The sequence below is a fragment of the Rhinolophus ferrumequinum genome, chromosome 13, assembly GCF_004115265.2.
Source record: "Rhinolophus ferrumequinum isolate MPI-CBG mRhiFer1 chromosome 13, mRhiFer1_v1.p, whole genome shotgun sequence".
In the NCBI taxonomy this organism is placed as follows: domain Eukaryota; kingdom Metazoa; phylum Chordata; class Mammalia; order Chiroptera; family Rhinolophidae; genus Rhinolophus; species Rhinolophus ferrumequinum.
This window is the reverse complement of record NC_046296.1, coordinates 47644279-47670807: the sequence shown is the minus strand read 5'-3', so window position 1 is coordinate 47670807 and position 26529 is coordinate 47644279. Positions and strand designations below refer to the sequence as shown.

General features: G+C 33.8%; 1 protein-coding gene across 1 annotated transcript; it reads left to right on the top strand.

The window, feature by feature from the left end:
• The first annotated feature begins 23087 nt into the window (after positions 1-23087).
• Positions 23088-24639, top strand: LOC117032648 (U11/U12 small nuclear ribonucleoprotein 35 kDa protein). The gene has a single exon (XM_033124184.1). The coding sequence runs from the start codon at positions 23144-23146 to the stop codon at positions 23882-23884; it is 741 nt and encodes a 246-aa protein (XP_032980075.1). The 5' UTR covers positions 23088-23143; the 3' UTR covers positions 23885-24639.
• Positions 24640-26529: the final 1890 nt, after the last annotated feature.

Here is a 26529-nt window from a genome sequence, read left to right as displayed (position 1 = left end):
AACTAACTCTAGTATTCTCAGGCTAAGATTGCCTGACTCTTATCATGCTTTTAACAAAAGCCACTTCAATATTTATAAACGGCTGTATCTTTTTCATCCAACAGAGACTGAGCCAGCTCTTACTGGTCTCTTTTATATTGGTTTCTCTTATATTATTGCCAGGTAATGTACAGTAATGTTTGAAACAATTGCCTACAATCCATTTAATGTGTACACAGAATGTCTTCCCAAATATCTACTGACTTTACTGATAGTGTGATGTAATAGAAATAACATGAGTTTAGGAGTGATATGCATTATAATCTCAATCCAACAATTTGACATTTCTGTGACATGAACCCATCACTTGACCTTGGACAATTTCTGCACCTTAAAAGCCCAGATTATTAATATCTACCTTCCAGGATTTAGGTGAGGTTTAAACAAAATGTGTTAATATGAGAAATATAATGCACAGTATTTAGTTCACATTAAATGAGTAGAAGGAAATTCAGAAACTCCAAAATATGTTTTCTTTTGAAAAGTAGCTGATTCACCAGAGTTCTTTCTTTCTTGTGTTTGGCATGAAATATCAAATTCTTGCAGGCAGACTATTGAATTTTAGTATTTTCTGCTTTCTCCCTGCCAACCCCCTATCATCCACTGCCTTCCAAAAATTGATTTTACTGTGGCATAGATGTAACTGAAGAGTTGTAAAGTATGCCCTAAATTCCTGGCAACCTGCAGGGCTCGGGCTGCTTGAGTATTTTAAAGCTTCTTCTTTTTTTATTTTATTATTATTTTTTTTAAATAAATTCCTTGAAACGTAATAAAACTGTGATTCCTGGCCTAACTGGAGAGCCAAGCAATTGAATCACTGTTCTGAATGTCACTGTGGTGGCAGAATTTCTTCTAAGGTACCTGCCCTAAACAGTTAGTTTGAAAGGCTAATTGAAATGTTCTTGTAAGAAGGGAAGCTGTCAATAGCAGAAAACCACTGACCATATTGTACCTAAATATGAAATCATATAAAAAGTAGTTGAGATTCCATCTGGTTCTAATGATACTTAAGAAGTAGATGTGGCTCCTGAGTGAGCTGCGGCTCAATATTTGAAGAATTTCAGTGTTCAAGTCTCTGAGCAAATATGGTACGGAAACTGGGATAGAAGGAAACAATCCTGAAAAGTTGAAAGCATGGCTCCCATTCCTGGAAGAAGACAAACTATTAAAGTAAATCCCTGTCAACATGACTAAAGAACATTTTAAACAACTTACAAGTGACAACCAGCACACACACACACACACACACACTACAAAATCTTTCATAACATATTCTCTCTCTCCAACTAGTGGGGTGGAAGCCAGACTGGAAATAGCAGTTAGAATTGTAAAGCTGTCCTCTCTATAAGCTAAGAAGAGCAGAACTGCCAATAAGAAATAAAAGGGCTACCCACCAAGGATAGTCACAGGCTCTCCTGAAAGCTATTCAAACCACTGGGACTTAATTTGTTTTTTTTTTAAAAGACGGAATGTAGTTTGTATGAACCAGTGTACTATATGGGAACCCACTGTAGGATTTTTAACATGATTTTCCTGAAATCACTGTCCTAATTAGATCTACATATATATTAGAATCAGTCGATATGGAAAAGAAGAAGATTGGAATATAAAGAGATTTAATTAAAAGGAATAGTGAGACAACCAAAAAAGTTAAATGCATAATTCCAGGTTTATAAGGACCATATTTGTAAAAGCCCTCTCTTAAAAACAATCACAGAAAAAAAAAATTTATACAAATAAAAAAGTCAGTAATTTCTGACCACTTCAAACCCAAAGCAGCTTTTGAGGGGACAAACATAGACATAGTGGTTTTAGGTTTTTTAATACATAAATGTGGGGGGAAAATGTGATTAAATAATAATTTAACTAGATTTATCAAAGCATCATTAAAGTGTTTATCCCATTATGTATTGATGTGCTGAATTTTTTACAATACTTTTGGGGAGGTTTTTTTTTTTTTTTTTTCTTTTTTAAACTTAAAAATACAAAACAAAAAACCAAAAATACAGAATTCTACTACCCATAAAAAAGAAAGAAAAAAAATGTTGCGGAAATATCTCAAAACATTATGTGCATATTAGCACAAATTGAGAAAATCCTCATGTTAATGTTCTTTTATTTGTAACATGACATTATATCACAAACATGTTTATGCCACTAATATTTTGCAGTAATTTATTAACGGTTTCATATTTCATATTGTATGACTATTCCATAATTCATTTATTCATCTGAATTTTCACTACCATAATAAAAATTCAACAAACATCTGATACATAAATATGTGCCTGAATTTTTTTTAAATGTTTATTTCCAGTTTAAAAAACAATCAGTGTCTCTAAGGTTTTGAATTATTTTGAGTTTCTAGATTTAAATTGTCAAAATGCCAAAATGAAAAATTGTATAGATTTGCACTCCCACCAGTAGGAGTATTTTCTTTCTACCACACACTAATTAATGCTGGATATTATATTTTTTTTCTTTTTTAAAAAAATTATTTAAAGTTCATTGGGGTGACAATTGTTAGTGAAGTTACATAGGTTTCAGGTGTACAAGATGTGAATATTATATTTTTTTAAAACAAATTCTGTTCAATTAGATAAGATGTTTTTCTCATAATCACTTTATTTGGAAATTCTTTATTAGTGAGACTGATCTTGTATTTTTCATATGTTTATCAACCATGTATTATCAAGGCAAGCATTCAGTTCAAAGAGATCAACACAAGCGCCAAGTTAACCACACAGGGCAAGGTCTGACAGGTTGGCATCACACAACTAATCATGTTTGTATTGGCACAGAATATTTGGTTAGGATCCCTTCAGACTGAGGTGTGACTTCATCCAAATGACTAGAAGAAGACTGAGCTTGTAGAGTCTGTGGAACCAGGCAGACACTGGCAAGATGCCAAAAATGCACTGATATTTACATTTATTCTAATCATTGAATCATCTAATCACCCGTCTGTAAGTTTTTATTTTCAATATGAACGCAAGCTATTAGCTGATCTAATTGATAAACATGCCAGATCTTGGCACTTGAGCAGGGTAGAAATAACATACACGAAATAATAACTCATAGAAAATTATCCCCTTTGAAAAAAAGAAACTTATTTTCACATTGTTTTAAGAAATGCCACAAATATATTTACATTGCTTACTAAAGTATTAAACATTCTAATAAATCTTATAGTAAGGCGACTTGTTTAATCTTAACCTAACATTTATAAAATTTTTTTTGTCACTTTGTGGGGTAATACGATTGCTCTTTGATATCTATTTGTTTCCACTTCTGATATGCTTCACAAAACACTCAAAAAAGGGTGACCAAACAAAATATCACACTTTGGAGCCATTTAGAAATAGATTTAAATCTTGATGCTACTAACCATGAACTTTATAACATACATACCTAAAATCTCTTGGGCAAATTGCTTAATTTTTCTAAGAATCCATTTTCTTATCTGCAAAACTAAAATTAAATAATAGTTGATTTTCAGGTTCTTGCTAGGTTAGCAATAACATATCTATATATTATGAGATACAGTAAAGATATAATAGATTTTAGCTATTATTATGGATGTAAATGCCTTTTAAGATATTCAAATTTTACAGGAAAATATAAAGTCATAATTTTTCACAGAAATGACTGTTTTGTACTAATGCATACACTTAGTCATGCCCATGGAAAGCCCAGATGTTTGACATAAACAGTCAGTCAGGCATAATTGCTTCTTTATACTGCTGTATAAATTAAAGGTATTGGCTTATAAGTAGATACGTAAGTTTCAACATTATTACAAATCAATTAAATAATCCACATATTTTTCACATATTACAAAACTGACAATTACCTAACAATCCTTAAGATTTAGGTAAATCACTAGGATGCCCAGGTTTTCTCCTACAAAGCTGGGGAAAAAAAAATATGAATTCTACATACATAATACTTACTATATGGTGCTTCAGCTTCTTTACCTTTAAAATATATGAATAAAAGATGATTTATTTGTGACTATGTATATGTTCTGCATTACAGATATGGCCTTTGGATTTATACACTTTTATACACGTGAATACTAATACCACCTCAGTCCTGTGTGCATATTTTTCTGGAAAATGACCAAAGGACTACTATAGTTTGAAAGAAAAAAAAAGAAAGCATAGGTACCATCTATTATTCATGCACACACACATTTTTGTTTTGAATTACATGCACTCATATTTCATTACTGTGCATCATGTTACAAATTCAAATTGATCGTGATGTCTTTCAGCTGCTCTTGATGACAACAGAATTCCCTGGACATTTCTCTCCCTTGAGGCAAAAGAAGGTGAAGCTCATTTGCATTCAAGCATAACATTACCTCTAAGATTTTATATTGCTTTTAACTCTCTCCAGCTCTTGGGTGCTTAGCCATGAAATTATGCCTGCTTTATAACTGTCTAATCTCAGACTATAATGAAAATTGATTACAGAGTAGCCAAAGACTGATACAGTAAGTATCTCAGAACTTACTGTTTTATAAAATTTGTATTAAATTAGTTACAGAAAATACCAGGGAAATTCCCTTTTTCCTTAATACTAGATAACAGCTGTTTTCATTAAGTGTATTTAAATATTTGTTTTCACTTCTACTGGTACTATGTATAGACAATTGTGATTGGTATTTGATTGTGGTGAAAGAGATAAACTTGTGTTGCTATGGAATTACTTAATAAAATAGAATATGTAGATAAAAATGTCAAATTTTATGAATTAAAAGTACCTCTCAATGTCCCTATCATAGGACATTTAATAATAGAAAACCCTTCATTCTAACAGACGGAGAGAAAACATCCCAGATATATAACTCAGAACAGAATAAATGATTAATTAAATATTTGATTTAGCCAAGAATATTATTTCTTATGATAAAACGTCATAACTGCTTATATTGAGGAATTCCCTAGACACTTCACTCATTGTTTCACCTCCCTAGATTATTTGCATCAAGCAAACTTCTTAAAATCCCTGTTTTGGCACAGGTTTCAAATCTATATATTCACCTTCACTGGACATGTCCTCTTGAGCATGTTTCAAATCAGACTCCTTATTTTCCTCCTACTGAATCCTATCTATGACTTCCAGTTCCCTTAATAATATCTCCTTGGTCATTTTTCAATAAATATGTTATAAACAACATGTAAAAGATCTATTTACAGAGATGGTTTAAAAAGTAGAGCAAGAAGCCCTATTTCACACTGTCAAATAAGATTTTTTTTGTGACAGTGACTGTCAGAATCTGCCTTCTAAACAAGTCCCTATGTTATTCTTTTGCACAGAAAATTTGAAAACCATTATGTCACTCTGTAAATTACTAAACAAGAACTGGCTACACATCCGCATCATATATCAAAATATCAAAATTGTAAAAGAGAAAACAATTGTATATATGTACATATATATACAAATTGTCCAGAGAGATGGATATATATATACATATATATATACTGTTTATATATAAACCGTTCAATTTCAGACTATATTGAAAAATGATTATAGAGTAGCCAAAGGCTGATACAGTTTCTCTCAGTAAGGTCATTTAGACAGTAATCTTGACATATATCATATATGCATATATATGTATATATATTATATAATATGTATATAATATATATATGATGCCAAAAAATATGATATAATATGTATACAATATATATATGATGCCAAAAAATGTATAGACATTTTATGAAAGGAAAATACTGTATTAAAATTGTAATACTCGAATATACCGATAACAAAAGATGAATACAAGTCATGTGTATACATTTTTTGGCACCCCTGGAATGTATGTATACACACACATACACACCCTGAGCTGCATTCTTAAAGGTACTATCTCAGTATGCCAGTAAACCACTATCTAGACTATACGATTATAAAATAACAGAAATGTTACTTTGCTAAATTAATGCTCACAGAATTTAGACATTTCCACAAATAATTCAGAACTGTTTCCCCAAATGTGACTCAAATCTGTATAATTTCATGCAGAATAATCTGAAACCCCTATATGAGAGTGAGATAAAAGTATTCCGTATCTGTGGGTTGCCTGCCAAAAAAGTGTCAACAGTACTTCCAGAATTAATAAGATTTATTATAATATATGAACGCCATTATCTTTAAAATTCAATTTAAAAATTTGGTCATTTTATTTAAACTGCAGCTCTTTATAACAAGATATGAACTGCATGTTTATTACTTCCTTTCTATCCTTGATAAGAAGTTTAGTTGATGTCTGGTGTCGTATTTCCTATGATTTAAAATTACTTGACATGTACTTTCTTTATTATCTTTTACAAAGTATTAAAAAATTATCATTGCCAGGCTTCCTATCTAGGCTATCAGAATCGAAGAGAAAGAACATGTACAGCATATAAAAGTCTTCACCACCGGCTATTCATTTACACAGTAACCATGACATATCCCGTATTGACTTGTCACGCTTTCAATGCTTTTCCAAACATGCTTTCCATGGAGAAAAGACTGTCCTACTCCCCTCTCTCCTCAGCCATCTTGCTTTTCAAATATCATATCAGTGAAATTGAAGAAAAGGGAAAAACATCTTCCTCTATACTAATCTCTAGAAAGTATGATTCCTCTCAGCTGTTCATTTGGCCGAAGAGATTAACCTTGCACCACTAATAGCAATAAAATATTTTATGTGGAAGGAAGAATTATTTTGTTGAATAATTTGAGACCTAGATTTTCTCTTTATGAAGCTGAGTTACCTGTATGTACCTCATGCAATGCTATTTATTTATTTTTGTTGAACAAGCAATGGATATTTAATGAATGTCTTGTGTTTCATGTAATACATTGAAATAATACTCTAAGTGAGTAATAATAATACTCTCTAAGTGAGAGTTAAATGGGTCCTTCGAGTAAATGTCATTCAGTTCTTTTTAAGTTCCAAATGTAAAACGTCATACCATAGGAGATCTTGGTCTTACAGCATGCTAGACACTTTAGCAGGATGCTGGGATAGGAGAAGCTGAAGTTTAAATCAAGTAACAGCTTGTCAAACTCTAGGGCTTCACTTGAGAACATTAGACAGTTAGTTGATACTTGATAATGGCTCTTATCCTTTTGTTGATATAGAATATCACCCTTGGTAATGACCAGGGCAAGAAAGTAGACTTCTCAGATAGTGACAGTGCTTGAGTACAGATGTGTAGCAGCATCTTGGTTCCACATAACCAATTCTCTCTTGGAAAAGGACTCTCATTAGGGTCTGTGATATCAGGAAGAAGGATTATAGTAAGATCATGGAGGAACAAAAATAAAAATAGCAGAACTCCAGTAAAATTCCTTAAAGTAGTTGACATAGGAATCAAGAACATGGAGTAGACATTCAATTACATGAAGTAACCCAAAACATTAGGGATCAGAAGGAAATAGGGATTAATAAGTACCTAGAACACAAAGCCTAATCCAGATTCACTGGATATCTGACTTTATTAATTCCAGTCTGCAATTATTAATAGGAATTAACCTTTGAGAATCTTGATATGGCTGAGATTATAGAACAAAAGTGTCAGTGTCTACAGATGAAAAAAGGTGGCAAGACCTAGCAAGGAAGCGAAACTCACAGAGGTAAAATAATGCCTACAAGGACATGATTTTGGTCAGTGACAGATATAGCGATAAATCCCAGATCTTTAAATTCCAGGGCACTGATTATTGCACTTTATCCTCAGTCACTTAATAGAATCTAAGAGAACTTTCAATTTAGATGAAAAAATAGAAAATAAACACAAACGTTAGATATGAAGGTAAGCAGAATAAAGAATCAGGTCACATTTTCTGCACAAAAAGCAGTAGAGAAGGACGATACATGGGAACCATTTCTATGGCTTCCTTTTAACCTCCCTGCTCTATCTTATTTTTGGGACAGAAAAATCTAGAATGCACTGTCAGGGAGATTCATCCTACATATTTGTTCAATTAACTCAAAATTTTTATTTTTCTCAGAAATCATTTTTAAAAGTATTTCTTTAGAATCCTGCTGCTACTGAAAATTTTGGCAGCCAACATCTTAGGAAGATTAAAACAACAATATGGGCATTTATGTGAATATAAATAATAAAATATGTGCAGTTTTACAAGACAGGCTAAAATTACAATGGTGATCAATCATTGTGTTTCAAAGCATAAAGTGATAACCAGCCAGAATTAGGAAAAAAAATTTTCCCTGTGGTATAATATTGAACAATTGAACAGGTGCTTTATGAAAGGTAATTTTTTTCTGGCCTTCTGCTGAAGCATCCAGTATAGGTCTCTATAAAATGCCAGTCTAATGGGCCATTGATCTTTTCAGCTAATGCAATTTGTAGGATTCTTGCTTTTCCAAAAGTAATCAATAGGAATCTTAAGCCCACATTCAAAAAACAAAACCATACTACTGATTTACTACAGGACCTATTAGAAAAGCGATAGGCTATATTGAAAAAGAAATGATATTATAGTCACCAAAAAGGCAATAAAAGAATGATCATGTTATATATTAAAACACATTTGCAGTGATAACAGTGGAAACATTTATACCTCTGTGTATAACATCAGTCAGAGGAGAAATGAATGTACGTGGAGGTACAGATATAGAAATGTGCCTAAGTCAAAATTCCAGCATGTTTGACATAGCTTACCCCTATTCAAAATGAAAACAAAGAGCTTATAAGTTTATGGCTTTAGAATCATTCTGAGATCTGTCTCTTTTTTATATTCTTTTTTAAATTTTTTTATTAAATTTATTTGGGTGACGATGGTTAGTACAATTACATAGGTTTCAAGTATATATACATTTCTATAATGCATCATCTATATACTGCGTTGTGTGTTCACCACCCAGAGTCAGTTCTCCTTCCATCACCATATATTTGATCCCCTTTACCCTCTTCTACCACCACCCTCCCCTCTTACCCTCTGGTAACCACTAAACTACTGTCTGTGTCTGTGAGTTTTTGTTTGATTGTTTGTCTTGTTCATTTGTTGCTTTCAGTTTTATATCTCACATATGAGTAAAATTATATGGTCCTTGTCTTTTTCTGTCTGACATATGTCGCTTAGCATGTTAACCTCAAGATCCATCCATGTTGTCACAAATGGCAGTATTTCATCTTTTCTTATGATTCTAATTTAGTTGTACTTGGATGTATTGTAGCCTTTCCAGCATCTGTGGAACTTGAAATATAGCAGGGGATTTTTCTCCAAACCTCATAATGCTCTATCAGTCAGGGTTCTGGCAAGTTTTAATGCTCTGCTTAGGCTACCAGCAACGTCAATAACGATATAGGCCTCATAAAGGACTGGGCACCCCTGGCCCAAGAATCCATGAACATTCAGACTAAAAGAAACTTTGCCACTATGGAGGGCCATGATATAAGCTGTGGCCATCTTATCTAAGTACAGTGCAGGCTGGAGATGGGGAAGCCCTGTTAGAGAGGTCCCATCTCTACCCCTCCAAGTGAGGGCTCAGGGAATCTTGTCATCTCGCACGTGTTCTTCAAGTTATTTCTCTGTATTTGTGCCTGCAGAATTGGAAATAAACTTGGCAACTTCTTTATCAGTCCTTTTGCTCTAACCTATTTTCTCGGCACTGGACTCTGCTTCTCATTTAGTTCCTCCAAACAGCTTCTATAACCGAATGGGGGCAGTACCTGAATCCTGAATGAGGGAGAATGGCCTAGGCCTAGACTTGCTCTGTGGTCTTCCATTCTGCCCCTATCTTATCAGACACCTACAAGGCTGATACTTGCAGATTAAATACATATTTCCTAGGTATCCCTTAAATATATGACAAGATGGAGCCAGTTCCCATTTTGCAGTTAAGACTTTGTCACTGTCCCTTTTGTAGATTTTGCCAATTCACCTATTTCTGCATGCCAGCATACCATGTTTCTGGGCCGTGATGTTTGTGATAGGAAGTATGAAACAGAATTGCAGAGCAGGCTTAGAGGGAAGCTGCTCTATTTTAGAAAACTGCCTTACCTTAGTTTGAGAGATAACTTAGTTTCTGCAATTCTGAGAGAGTAAAAGCTTTGGTGCAGAATAGGTAATTTAGATGATTTTTTAAAAAATCCTCTTTTTCAAATCTTTACATGATGGTTTGTTTCATTTGCTCATATTCTGATAATCACAACTCTGATAGAACACATATATAAGTTTATCAAAACCTTATAAGACAGGATACAAATCTTATTGTTTAGAATTATACGTTAACATTTGTTTCCTGCATTAGTATGAATGCAATATAATTCATGTGTACGTTCTGTTTCCTCTGGGCATTGATGAGTGGTTAAGGTTATATATGTTAACAATACTATGTTATGAGTGTCTAAATATGGTGAGATTGAGTGAGTATGAACCTTGAAATAACCTTGAAATAACTAATAGGTCATATCCTCTCAGCTGAGGTACTGTCCCCTAATTGCTTATAAGCCATTTCTGCTTGAATATACTGCCCTCATATTAAACTCCCTACCATAAAAATACATTCATGATTTTTATCCCTGACCAATTCTCCTTCCAGTTAGTGTTCAACCTTTCTGTGAATCATTTGACCCTAAGGCCCATGCATTTATCTGTTATTCTTAATTTCTCCACTTTGCCTTGGTTTTATTTGTATCCCAACACTCTAATCCATGAAACCATGGCCCATTCATGAAATATTGTGATGTTCCCTGAATTGATTTTCATAACATGTGTTGACAAAATAATATTCCTAAAATATGATTTTTGAGCCTATTGAAAATGGAGAATGGGCATACACATATAGATAACTTACAGAATAAGGCTATTACATGATAAATAAGTATATACAGAAAACTTAAACCTCAAAATAATCAAACAAATGCAATCAAATAAGATTCATATTCATCTATTACAGTGGTATACATTTAATAAAAATCTATAATGCCTTGGACTGGCAAGTGTGGAGGACAATTGAGTCTCCTACCATGATGATGGATGTTTGCGTGTGTGTGTACGTGTGTTTGTGTGTGTGTTTGTGTGTAATTATGCATTTCTACAACTCTTCTGAGAAGTGCTTTTAAAAGACAGTTTTGATCCTCAAATGTACTTCTGGAATTTTCCATAAAGATAAAAATAAGAGCTATATTTACAAGGGTTTATTTTAGCATTATTTTAAATTTTGCAAAATTTAAAACTACTAAACATCCCTCAGTAGGAATTTGGTAAATTTTATTATGATATACTTGTAATAAAATAACACGCGACCATTTAAAATTTTTCTGTAGAAAAAACACAGACAGTTCAGCCACCAAATTATATGACACATGAAGAGATTGAAGAATTAAGGTAAATGCCTCTTTTGATCAGGCTTCTTTGTTAAGAGATTTGGGTATAAAAATATACACATATGTAAAGAGGGAGAAAAAGAATTCTAAGTTCCTCATGAATTGGAGGCTAAGAAAGAAAAAATGTTGGAGAGAGAAGAGTAGCAAATAGTTATGAGACAGAAAAGCTCAAGGAGAAAACTAACAATAAAAGTTGAGCAATAGTTACTTGCACACATTTTACTTTAAAAATACAAATACTAAAAATGAAAATATTTATAAAATGTATTTCAGAGATGTTTTCTTATAATTGAAAGGAATGAGGGTGAAAAGATTTTGAGACATTGAATTTATGACGGGAGCATTTCACCAGTTATTCTTTACGTGTTCCATTTACCTAAGGTAAGTCCCAATGTGACATCACCTTGAAACTAAATTAGACAGATACATTGCAATGAATCAGCAGTGACTATCTAAAATATACTCGGCATAAAAGAGGTGCAGTAAAAAGGGTTTTGCAATAACATGCTATATAAGGGTTTATGGAAACAATTAATAGAATGAAATTGATGTAACATTTTATGTACTATTGCATTTTACATATTCTAAGGCAATGTGAAGGCATTACTACATGAAATTCATCAACATTTTACAATGAAAATAATTGCTGAAGTTACTCATATTGTCACAAGAATACTAGCAAAATGAATTCCCTTTAATTGGTCATTATATCATCATTATTGGAATTATTTAGTTTACTAATATATTTCATTTTGGAATGGTCATGTAGTTACTAGAGGGAGTAGTGATATCATAAAGAACACCTGTTTCTCGAATTAGCTATAAAATCTCTTAGCTCAGCAATTTAAAATAAGCTGATGTTGCTTTTTCAGTAGCATTTACAATTTTCTGGGTGACTTCTTCACAATTGCAAAAACAATATCTTATGTGGGGGTTTTAGGAACTTAAAAACAGTTTTTTTTCCCCTTTATTGTTAAATCAGTATGAGTAGATAAATCTAGTTGAGGCTTAATTTATTTAATTGTTTCTCTACTGTTGCACTCTTATAATGTTTACTAAATTGTTAAAATCACAAATATTGTCAATATAAAATGAATATACATAGATATAGATATAGATAAATAGTTGTAGGTATAGATAATGGTTATAGTTGTACAATAAGGTGAATGTAGTTAATGACACGAAATTGTACACTTATGAATGGTTAAAATGATAAATATTATGCTATGTATATTTCAATAAAATAGTAAGTAAAAATAATAATAAAGAAAAATTCTAAAAAGCAAATCAAATAAATAAATAATAATACAAGGTCTGACAATTAAGTTTGCGAACTTATTGCAATGATGTTGCTAACCTTTCTTGATATCTGAGGGATTAATCATTATGAATTTGTATCAACTGTACAAAGAGTTAATCAAGTTTACTATTTGGAAGTGCTAAAAAGTCTGCATGAAAAAGTTAGACGACCTGAGCTTTTCACCAACAATTCATGGCTCTTGCATCACGACAATGCACCAGCTCACACAGCACTGTATGTGAGGGAGTTTTCAGCCAGTCAAATAATAACTATATTAGAACACCCTCCCTACTCACCTGATTTGGCCCCCAATGACTTCTTTCTTTCCTTGAAGATGAAGAAAATACTGAATGGAAGGAATTTTGATGACATTCAGGACATCAAGGGTAATACAACAACAGTTCTGATGGCCATTCCAGAAAAAGAGTTCCAAAATTGCTTTGAAGGGTGTACTAGGCACTGACGTTGGTGCGTATCTACCCAAGGGGAGTACTTCAAAGGTGACCATAGTGATATTCAGCAACGAGGTATGTAGCATTTTTTCTCGGATGAGTTCGCGAACTTAATTGAGCGACCTCATAGACCTCATCCATACTACCATACTATGGAACGGAATATTGAGTGAACATGTCAGTTTTGAGGTTTATCTACACTGAAGTACAAACCTCCAAAGGTAACCATATGCTTAGGTAGAAAATAAAACAGTATTGTGATACATATTGTAGTGTAACAAAACTGTCAATAGAAATTACATGGGGTGGGGAATGTCACTGGTAGGGACTTCCACATTTCAATCTGTATACAATTAAATTGCTATATTTTTACTCTGAAAATAAATTTATTTTATACTTGTATAAAATTTTCAAATATAAAATGTTTTCATATTCATTATGGAAAACATTAAAAATTGATTTGGAAAGATATTTTCCCTCAGCAGCAAGGTGTACAATTATTACAATGTGCTCTTCCCACTTTGGATTTATATTCATGCCACAATAATTTTTGTCACTTCTCAAATACTGTATAAAGTGCCACGTGAGAATTAATAGAGTCATTTCTAATGAGCAGAGATGTATATTTTCAGAGTTAACTGATAAGCCAAAGTTTCCATTTAGAAAATTAAAAAAACAAAAACAATGAATTGAACTACACAGTCTTTTGTAAGTGCACAGCTTTAAATTGTTAAGAAGGATAAGAGCTAAAGTGACACATTTGGTCTTACTATTGGCTCTGAGATGGTTAATGAAGTCAGCCAAATCATTTCAGGTTCATTTTCACCAAAAGAAATAATGACAAATAAATAAATAAAAATACACATAGATGGTGATAATATGGTTACGAGTACTGAGGTGTGAAACATTAAGTAATGAGGAGGAGGAAGAGACAGGAAGGATTTTACATAAAGTCTCAAAAGAACTTTTTACTGAAAGACAAATTTATGTTTGCAATTTGTAAAATGTCACAATTCCCCTAATCTATAAAAATGTCATTATATATTATTCCCAGAATCAATATTTCTACATAGAATTAAGATCTACATGAAAAGTTTTTTCCTTGATAACCTTTGTAATATTTACTTTTTCTTTAGCTTACATCATTTCTTCCTATTGAGTTTAATATAAATGAGAAAATAATGTCCTCATTTTCTCTTCACCAATCCATTCCATGGACACATAGAGAAACATATATCCAGCCGCTGATTTGCATGTACTATCTACTCATTTCTACATTTCTAATGTGTTCAAGCACTGGAAGTATCAGGATTGGTTGTCTTTATAAGAGTGTGATTTTGTTCTTTGGTTTTACCCAGGGGTTGTAATTTTTAAACAACATCAGCTTCTTAATGGCAAATCGTGTGCTCCTTACGTCTGATTACTAATTAGCAAAGTGCCTAGCACATTCTAAACCAGTGTATTTATAGATTAAACGCTAACATTTGAACAAGGTTCTCTACTATACAAAATGATAAGCATCTTCATTTAAAAGATCAGGTCTAGACCACGTGAAGTTCTGAGCTTCAGAAGCATGAAACATCTCATCTCATTAATGAGGCCGAAAAAAATGGAGTCAACATTGATGTCTATCTTTTTCTTACACTTCACATCTAGTCTTCCAACAAATTCTAAAGGCATCACATTCAAAATATATTCAAAATCCACCTACTTATCTGATGTCAACTGCTACCAGTGGTGTCAGGTGTCACTGCCGAATGCCTAACTTATTGGCTAGCCTCCTAAATGCTTTCTACCCTCTTCCTTTTATTGTCGCTTCTCTACAGCAACCTGGGACATACTTTTTAAACAAATAAGAGTTCATATCACTCCTCTTCTCAAATCTCTCCAAGGCTTCCCTTTCATCAGTTAAAGAGCCAAGACCATAAAACGCTGAACAGGATCTAGGACTTGCACTCCACCCTCCTTCCTTCTTTTATCACTGTAATTCCCACCACTTTCCTTTCACTCATGCTGCTTGCTCTAGCTACACTATACTCCTTGCTGTTTCTGAAACACACCAGACATGATCCCATCTTAGAACGTTTGTTCCTATTGTTCTAATCTCCTGGTGATCCACAACTCCCGATATTGAAACGCCTAATTCTCTCTTTTTCTCAAATTTTTATTCAAACGTTGCCTTCTCAAGTATGTTTTCCCTGTCACCCTCTCTACAATTTCTATACAAGACTCCCATTTTTTAAATCCCTTTCTCGACTCACTTCGTTTGCCTCTTTGATATGAAAGTGGGGAGGGGAAGGAATAGTACAACCTACTTATTTTGTTTTTTTCTCTCTCCATCACTAGAGTGTAAACATCATGAGGGCAGACCATTTTGTCTCATTTGTTCACTGTGCATCCCCAGCGCCAAAATTGTTGCTAGCAATTAGAACCTACTCAATATGTATTTTATGATGACTTTGTTTGGAAAAATGCTATACTACTGGGAAAAAAAAATAACTTCCTTCTTCTCAGGTGACTTCTCCCTAGCATGTGTGTTCTTCTAGATGGAAGCAAGGTATAGGGAGAGCAGAGAAGGCATCAAGCAGCTACAATTGCCAGAAACTAAAGTCTCTTGGCCACCTCAGGATTCCTTCCACATATCACGGGCATCAGGTCAAATAGATAGACAACACATTGAGTTTATTTGCACAAACCTGAGATAAATACGAAGTTTGGCAGAACTCAAGAGATTCTGAATCTCCTGGGCTCAGAAAAATCTTCCTTTCTTACCAAAAGATACTAATGTATCCTCTTGCAATAGCAGTTTTTCCTTAGAGGTATCACAAATCTATTTCAAAATCTCCCCAGAATGTCTATGGCTAATTACTTCATTTGCATGTAGTTGTTTTTGCTATTATTATTTGTATATTTAGCTAAATAGAGAAGAAAGCCCTGTAACCACAGCAACCAGGAGAGTTGCCTGTGTGCTTCAGTACTAGCCCTCTGCTCCATTTACTTGAATTCTAAATGTGTTCTTGGCTTTTCTTATTTCTGGGGTTGCTAGCACATACAAGCTCTCTAGTCTTTTCTTTCTTCACATACCAGTTTCTCTTAATAGTCTCCCCCAATTCACTTATTTAACTAACATATTCTATTTGCATTTATGAAACTTAAAACATTTCAGTCCTTCAATGCAGCTTCTATTCTATGCAGTATGCTTTTTATTTAATATTCTAAGTCTCAGTTTCCTTATCTCTAAAATCAATGTTTAAACCAGGATAATCTTTCAGATCCCTTCAATATCTGAAATTCTATGATATTTCTAAAATATAATCCCCAATGATGCTAGTCATACACAAACAAAAATACTGCACTTTAGTTTTTCCATTTTCATTTAAAGATATGGGGAAATCGGTGTTTCTCCTATATAAGAAGTATATGATGAATGTGAATTATGCTCTGCTGCACTATGTATTTTTTCCTATTATATTTCATGGCCATTCTGACTGTACACTATAGAGAAATTACAGGTAACAAATTGCAGGTAAAACATTGTATGATTCATTCTAACATGAGAATATTAATAAATTAGTTGTACTTTTCCAAATCCAAAATACAGATTCTGTTTTTAAGCCCTGGCTAGACGCATTGATGCATCGGGAATTCAAATTAGCTTAAATAGATGACAGTGAAGCCAACAAAAGTGTGTTCCTTGCTGCAAACACAGCAGTCATAGGAGGAGCGATGCCTCAGCGGTGATAGAGGTAATGGTGGTGATTGGTAATGGAAGTGCGGTGGTGCCATGGTGCTGATGGTGCTAGTGACAGTACTTACTGAGAAAATATGAGAGATCAGGCTCTTTGCTAGGTGCTCTCCATGCAATGTATTCCTTAATATGCAACATAATCCTATAAAGCAGAAATTAATACTAGTCCCATTCTGTAGAAAAGCACATTGAAACTGAAATTGTTAGTAACTTGCTCAGGAGAGAGCAGTTGAATGGGCTTCTATGACTCAAAGTTAAATCAGACTGACACCAAAACCCAGCCTTTAACCACTGTAACACAGCAGAACTGACGGATCTAAAATAGATTTATTTTGTAGAGAACATCGCAAAGACTAGAGCAAGTGCTATTCTGCTAAATAATGGCGTTCCTTTTTACTTCCCCATTAAGAAAAAGAAAAGGTTCTTTCAGGTGATTTTGGAGCTGTTGCTACCAAAACATCGGCTGTTTTCTCCTATATTCTGGGAGGGAAAGACACTGAAATTGCCATTTTGAAAATTTCAGCATCAGTATAATCTCATAATTCCTTTATTCAATACTTCTTTGTAAAAATTCTCAGCACAGGCTATACACAATTCCCCAAGAATCTTGTAGATTTCTTAATTGAACTGTAGTTAGATAATTCTATATAAAAGTGAAAACTTTTTGCATAGCACTTTATCATCCTACATTCCAGGCGAAATGCTTCAAATTCTTACATTAAAAGTCGGATATTGTGTGTGTATGCATGTGTGTGTGTGTGTGTGTGTGTGCACGCGCGTGCATGTTTTCCATTGTAAAAACTTGAAACTGGATGTTATAGATAGAAATAGTATAGAGATAATAGATAATATAGACATAGTTGTAAAAATACAGAATAACTGGGATTGCATTTTTGTACCTACATTTTCAATTTTCATTACAACCACAATACCATATTTATTTTTAATACTTATTATGATCATTTCCCCATTCTTCATGTATGCTTACAATGATTGCTTTTCATGGCTGTATAATAATCTACAATCTGAAGTTGCTAATATTTTTAATCATTTTCCTATTGTTTGACATTTTAGTTGTGAAATATTCAGTATGACATATAACAAAACGATAAATATGATTAAACAGTCAAAAAGATAGAGCAATACATTCCTATTTTTTAGCTAACAAGTAGTCTAAGCTTTTCTGAACAAAAAGAGAGTCATATGTAATTCTACTGAAGACAAAATAGATTCATGGAATGCAAATTGAAAACAATTTGATTGGAAAAGAATTAAAACCCAGAAATGTTAATAACCATTAAAGCAATTGCAAAAGTTATCAAACTATTCAAACGTGGCCCCCAGGAGCCAGATGACTTTCTGACAATGATTTAATAATATTAAGATTTATGAAAAAAATATAAAACAAAATTTCACTACTTAAAAATATGAAATTATTATATGCCCCAAAGACTCATAAATAAAACACAAATATAAAAATATTGTTATGAATTACTAGACACTGATATAATAGATGAGTGATTGAATGCTAGTACAGTTTATAAAATGTTGCCTTCCTCACCCTTACAAGCACTCTTATTCCCATAATTTTGTTTTTCATTCCAACTCTGCCACTGTGCCACCATAGGCAAGTCCTTAATCCTGTACTGTTAGTTGCAAACAATTGAAGCCACTCTGACTGGTTTAAGTTGAAAGGGGTTTATTAAAGTTTATTAGGTAGCTCACCAAATTTGGGGACAGGTGAAGAAACAGAATTAAGCTGCAGGAGAGATCTAATTAGATGATTGTTCCCTCTAGGGCCACTGCTATTCCTGAGTAAGAAACTAGACCATGCATCCTTGTTGACCCTCAAAGATGAATGTCTCTGCCTCCACAAATGCCAGTAAAATGAAGGTTCTGCACAGTTCCCTTCCTATGCATCTCACTTCAAATAGAAGTCTCTTAGTGTGCATTTTATTGGAAGGGCCTAGCAGCAAGGGAGCCTGGTAATCTGAGTTCCAATATATGTCAAGAAGACAAGACATGTAATCATGGATATTTCCCTAAACATAGTAGGATTATTAAAATAAATTATGGACAGTCATGGAAAAGACCAGTATTCATGATAAGGACTTAGTGTTCTAATATGATAAAAGTATATATTCTACCTCATAGAGTTGTTTAAAATGCCAAATAAAATAACTGATGGAAAAGGAATTTGACAAGGTTAATACTATACAAAATTAAAACTTAATCTCCCAGACAATAAAAAAGAAAGGGATGGAGAAAGGGAAGGAATAACAGTAATTTTGGGCATTTATATCTTCCAAAAACTTTGACAGCGATTGTTTAGTTTTATTTAAAAAAACAATTTCCAGAAACCTGGAGCCTTATGTTCTAGCTTAATGACTCACCAGCACTGTGACCTTGACAATGCTATTTTTATTTTCTGAGATTTAACATTTTTGTATATAAAATGAAAGTGTGTAACCATATATATTTAAGAGAATTTTTAGCTTTATAATCTTGTAAGATCAGGTTATTCAGCTGGACATACTAATGCATTATTAATCCAGGTCAGTAAAGATGGAAAAGAACAAATATATGGGATAATTTAAAATAATAATAAAAAAAGAATAGGGAGATGGTAGCCTTAAACACAAACATATTGATAATCATGTGAAATATAAATGGTCTACACAATGTGAATTAAAAAGCAGAGATTAGAGAAGCTATATTAATATAAAAAGGTAGACATTAGGTCAAGGAATATATAGAATTAGAATTTCCCTTATTAAAGTAGTGGAGGTCAGCTGAAACATCACTACCTCTACACACATTATTCCCTCCTGCCTACCATCGCAGTTCAAAAAAATGTTAGATGCCTCTATGTGTATAAATACACACACACACACACGTGCACACAAACACTATGACCAACACCACCACCATCATAGATACATGTTTTATAAGGAGTTTGTTTTACTTTAGAAAATACTAATTGACATTTCATTTCTACCTGTGGTCAGCCAGTGCTACTTTTTTTCTAAATAAGAATCATCACTGATAATGATAACTCATGTGAATAACCTGATGAGTTCTCAAATTTAGAATAACCTGATGAGTTTTTTAAAATACTTATGTCTGGGTTCATTCCATAGAGACTGTGAGTTAATGAGTATTATTTTTACCATAGGCATTGATGTTTTTAAAAGCTCGCCAGATGTAATGAATTCTGATAAAACACTGAGCTAGCCTACCTGCAGATTGATGAGTACTATTAGTTAATTTATCCTAGAAGAATCTTTTAAATCTTTACCCCACTTAAGGATGTATAATTCTGAAAATAAATATTTAACTTAAAATGTCTGAATAGTCCCCTTTACTCAACATGTATTCAGTGGATTCAGATCAATCAGATTGTTAGACTATATTATCTCTAAGAACTACATGCATTCTGAGCTAGATTAATTCATTTGTGCAAAAACACACGAGAAATTAATGGTAGACCTGGGCAAGAAACCCAGGCCTTCTGGATATAAGTCCAGTGCTCTATTCACTATACCTTTTTCTCAGTTAATTGAGTATAACTGACAATGAAACTTGCTTGTGCTAAGCTGCCTGTGCCTGGCATTTTCATATAATCTTCACACTTCAGAATTTTTATTACTTTGCAGTACATTTGATTTTGAGTTCTAAATCATTATCCGCTTACTGTGAACTCAATATAGTGAAACATTTCTTCACAATCATCTATTATACATCTGCAAAAATATATTATGCCATTCAAACTTTCCAATTGCTTTCAGACAACTGTAAATTACAATGATGAATTGAAATTGGTCATCTAAATTTCCTTATTCAGCATAAAGTATTATTTATCAAAGATTGTTAGGCATAGCACTATTTCCAAGACAGGTCTCATATACATAGTCACGTGCCTTACAAAGTATGCTCTTCAGAACATTAATTTTAAAAATATTCTACAAAGGGAAGTTCCGTGTTGTAATATATTCAGCAAATCCTTCTTGAGATTCAACATGAGCAAAATTAAAGACTCTGAGAAGCCCTGCAGTAAAGAATCCCACTCTTCTGCACAGTTTCCCAAACTTAGTTGATCACAGAACCTATTTTTTAGGCACGGCCTATTATATTTAATGCATATAGTGTTCTGTGGAAGATAATTGGATTATGGCTTTCTAGATCTGTTATTGTTATGGAAATATGGCAATTATTAAGGTTCTAAGTTATCATACATCCAAGGATTGTCCCATCTGTCAAAGTCACATTAGCATCTTACTTCTCTCTCCTGTCTAACTCGGGTCTATTCCTGGGATTATCTTTAGTGTCATCTTTAGTTCTGTTAATAATACACAGGGAATGCATATATACACCACCTTTGAATTCGACAAACTTGCTTCTTGCCACTATTCACATCCACTACTTATCTCCACCAAGTGATCCAATGATGCACTACCACCAATTTTACTTAAAATTATTGCATTTATCTCTATTGCACTGTAATCTCCATTTCTCTCTAGTCATCGGCATTTTCTCAGAACCTTCCATTGTTTCTATCACATATTTTGTAATTACTATTTGCAGTATCCTTAGAGGAAGATGGCTTAAAGATAGGAATTGCATCTCTTTCATTTTTGTAACCCCACTACCCTTGACACAACTTCTAAACATAGTAGTTCCTTCATACACATTATTTTTATATGCATTATTCTCCATACATATTATTAAATGCATATGTGCTGTCCTAAATAAAAAGATAATAAAATAATTTTAAATGGGAAAATCACATTAAAAGGTAGGCATGAAATACTTGTTATGAACTGACTTTAGGTCCTTCTTAAGAAACGTTAGTGAACATATCTCATAAATAAGCTCAAGGCCCATTCCATTCTTTGATATCCCCGTCATGTTGCATTTCCTAGGGGACACTTTACCCTGTAGCTTCTACTCCACCCAAACCAAATACTCCATCACCTGTTTTGACTGTTTTCTAGGCTACATTAGAATTAACCATTCTTCTGTTGTTGTGATATTAGTAGATTTAATTTAAACTAATGTGTTATTGGAATATACTCTGTTACTCAGTCTAGATGAACAACATTAGCAATTCGACGTAAGGCTTTAATAATATAATGAAAAGTCAAGTTTGAGTATGGAATTTCAGACGGTCTGCAAAGCAACTTCTAGGTTAAAGATTTCATGTGAACTAATTGCTTCCTATAACTTGATATATACTGAAACAAACAAATTCCTTGCTCTTAATAATTGTGAAATATTTTCAGGTCAATCTTCAAGCTGTTTATAATACCTACATCCTTCAATCTGCATCTCTTAGAGGCATAATTCAGCAAAAGAAGCCAAACCACCCAGACGATGGTTATTTTACATAAGTAAGACAATAAATGCTGTTTCAGGGCTCCAGCCAATATTATTAAAGCCCCTGCTATATAAAAGGTAGTATACTAGGTTATGTAGGAAGTACAGTGATAACAGAAAAATAATCCTTAATTTCCAGAAAATAATTCTCTATACTGCCAGTTTCTGCCGGAAAAATCAAAATATATGTGAGGTACAGCGTGATAGGCTCTACCCAAACTAACATTTTATACACTGAATATTTCCAAATTGAGAAGTTATAACTTATTCAAACATTATGTATATTTCCCTCATAAAATGACCCTGTATGCATTACCCCAGATTCTCAATAATGTAGGCTGCATTACATTGAAAAACAAATGTCTTTAATATTTTGCATTTTTAAATGCAAATGTTTTGGGAACTAATAAATTATTGTTTCTTATCAGTTATTAAAATATTAGAATAAAACACAGTTTTTTAAAATCTCAGACTATGCTGAAAGCATCGTATCAGGTATTTTTTTTCCTTTTTCCTTAAATTCTTGGATTTATTGAGTTCTTCTTAGTTCATTTTTCCGTTTCCTTTATTTTTCTATTAGTTCATGATGTATATGATGTATTTTAATTATTTGATTAATTATTCAGTGCTAATATACTTGATTTATGAGGTTTAAAGCATTTAATGATCCTCACATGTACAAGGAACATTGATCACCAACGGTTGCCATTCTCCAAGATATTTTCATAGTGTGTAAGTTTTTACCTCATTTTACTCAATCCTCACAATTAGTCATCATTTATATTATCTTAAAAGTCAATTGTAGATCCATCGCTTCCAGCCGGGCGCCGGGTTTCGTGGGAAAGGGAACCCGAACTTTGCTGAGAACATGAACGACTGGATGCCCATCGCCAAGGAGTATGACCCCCTCAAAGCTGGCAGCATTGATGGCACCGACGAAGAACCCCACGATCGCGCCGTCTGGAGGGCAATGTTGGCTCGATACACCCCCAACAAAGGTGTCACGGGAGACCCCCTTCTCACCCTGTTTGTGGCGAGACTGAACTTGCAGACCAAAGAGGAGAAGTTAAAGGAAGTATTTTCCCGCTATGGGGACATCCGGCAGCTTCGACTGGTGAGGGACTTGGTCACGGGCTTTTCTAAAGGCTACGCCTTCATCGAATACAAGGAGGAACGTTCCCTGCTCAAGGCTTACCGAGACGCAGACGGCCTGGTCATCGACCAGCACGAGATTTTTGTGGACTACGAACTGGAAAGGACTCTGAAAGGGTGGATCCCTCGGCGACTTGGCGGGGGTCTGGGGGGGAAAAAGGAATCTGGGCAACTGAGGTTTGGAGGGCGGGACCGGCCTTTTCGAAAACCCATTAATTTGCCCGTTGTTAAAAACGACCAGTATAGAGAGGGAAAAAGGGAAAAGAGGGAGCAATCTCGATCCCGAGAAGGACACTGGGAGTCGAGGGCAAGGGATAGAGACCATGACCGGGGCCGGGAGAAGAGGTGGCAGGAAAGAGAGCCACACAGGGTGTGGCCTGAAAGTGACTGGGATAGAGAGAGGGATTTCAGAGATGACAGGGTCAAGGGGAGGGAGAAGAGGGACAGAAGTAAGTAGAGGCCAGCCACCAGCAGCAGAGCCCAAAGGAAGAGGCAGCCTCTAGACGAAGCGTAAGTTCAAGGCCGAATACAGCTTTCTGATGATAGTGGGGTCTGGTGTAAGTTCTTTCCAATCTGGAACCCAAGTTCAAGCTGAACATGCTGATACTATGAACTGCTCTTCTTCATCTTCTAGTTCTAGGGACTCGTTATTTAATAAGCTTGAGAAACAGTTTTGTCCTTGCCGGCATCTTATACGGAAGGGCGTGTGTAAGGAGCCACCATTCTCATTTAATTCAGCAGTCCTCATTTAATTTGATTTTCTCTCATCTATTGGAAATGACCATTTTGAGGGTTTGACAAAAAGAGCTGATCCCCGACAATCATTTGCATTGATCTCTGACTCCTGGGAACCCGAATCTGGCCAAATAGATTATAATCTTTTCCATGTTTATGTCCATAGTGCAAGGGTTTGGTGAATTGAAATAAAAATGGGGTGGAAAAGTGAATACACCGAGGACATCCAGAAACTGAATACTAAAGCCAGTCTGTGAACAGTGACCTGGGTCAGCAACCAGCTACTCTTGAACAAATGTCACTCCATTCTTGAGCCAAATGCTGACTGCCTTTTCTTTTGTCGTTTTTTGGATGGGAGGCTGGCATTTAAAGTGAAAAACCAAAGTTGCAGGGCTATGGCATTATGGTATGGCAATCTTCCAGCCCTTTGAAAAGACAAAGAATGTGAGTGAAATGAAAACGACAGGAAATCAATGAAAGGTTCTGATGAATTGATTGGTCTTTTCCTTCTCGATCATCCGGCCTCTGGTTTGTTCTGAGGGCTTTGAATAAGTACCATGCTGCTCACATGATAATCAAGAGTGACATTTAGTATTTTTTGTCAATGGCTGTATCTTTGATAGTTCAGATATTTCATGCAAAATAAATGTCTAATTTAAAAAAAAAAAAAAAGTCAATTGTAATTTAGATTTATCATCCATGGATTAGCAGTGTATTTGCTCCCCACTATTTTACCTCACTTTATTCTGGATGATTATCAGTCTTAATTAATGTATCATAGTGTTTCTTTGGTTGTTTTTTTTTTTTTTTTGAAAAGGTTAACTTTGCTGTTGCTCCTCGGTGATAATTTAGGGTGTGAAGAATTTTTGGATGAGAATGATTTCCTCTCAATACTTTGTACTTTTTTCTTACAGTACTTGATGGGCAAGAAGTCCACTGTCATCTTAATTATTGCAGTATTTTTTTTTTTTGTCCAATTACTTTTAAGATTATTCTTTTCCTTTGGTGTTCTGCACTTCTATTAAAAGTTTCCAGGTATGTACTTTGTACAAGGTTTCAATTCTTTGAAATCATCTAACATTATCTCTGTGATTGTTGTCTCCTGAAGCAATTCTAATACATTCTGTAGCTCCCATTAGTTATCTTTTGGAATCTCTTATTCAATTTTCCATGTCTTCAAATCTCATTTTCACAGGTCTCTGTGCCTCATTCCTCAGATCTATTTTCCATGTCATTAATTATCTCTTCAGCTGTGTATAATCCAATGTTTAATTCAGCTGTCATAATTTTAATTTCACAGAATTTTTCATTTCTAGAAATTCATTCATTTTAAAAATATTTATATTTATTTTTTGATCCTGTGGTTCTTCTTATAGGTTATACTTTTTATTGTCAATTCTCCACCCTGATCTGGTTTGTGCAAATTTCTTCAAAAAGTCCGTCTACATTAGCTTCTAATTACCACCCTCGTGTTTTCATCAGTATAGTATCAGTGTTTCCTTTCTCAGTTTCGGATTACTCAATCACTAGGACGGAGTAAATTTGGATGCCACATGCATGAGAGGCAAGCATTTCAATTTTGTAGAAGGCACTTCCCCCATGTATAAAAGCCTAAGAAGAAATCATCTTTCTTGCTGCATTCGTGGGCTATGGAGTGAAACTTTTACCGTCATGTACATGGACAGGGCAACTCTTCCAGAGGCCCAGTTTCATGAGAAGCTGCCATTCCAATTCTTTGAATAGATTGTTTAATATATCTTCAACTAAGTATAGGAAATAATAATAATAACTTATTTTATAGAGCTAATTGACCAATATTACTTAAGGTTAATTTCTTGTAATATACTTGTAAGAAGCAGTTTGTAAATTATACAGCATTATATTTATATTAGATTTTTTGTTAAGCCCCATAAAACAAAGCATTTAGGAAAATGTTAATGATGTCTTTTCTGCCCTATTAAAATACTAAGATATTCAAGTCTTATTACATCATTGGTAAGCTATTATTAATGCTCATTATATTATAAAGGCAGTATTAGAAAAAAATTACCCAAGAAATAACCAGTTCATTTTATAAAGTGGTTTATACAAAATAACTTGAGTAATAATAACCTAGTTTTGTTATTGATATCACAAAATGTAAGAAATACTTTTAAAAATCAAATAGTTTTCTTCTAATTTTCTTGATTCTATTTTTTTTATTTTAATTGCAATGATTATTCATTTAGTGAGCTTTTATTTAGATGTGTCTCATAGTCTGTTTCATAGAAGGCACCATTTTTCAATGAAACATCAACATTGTTCACAATAAAAAGTTAGAACAAATATTGTATGTGTAGATTTTATGGAATGTAGTCCCAGAAACCT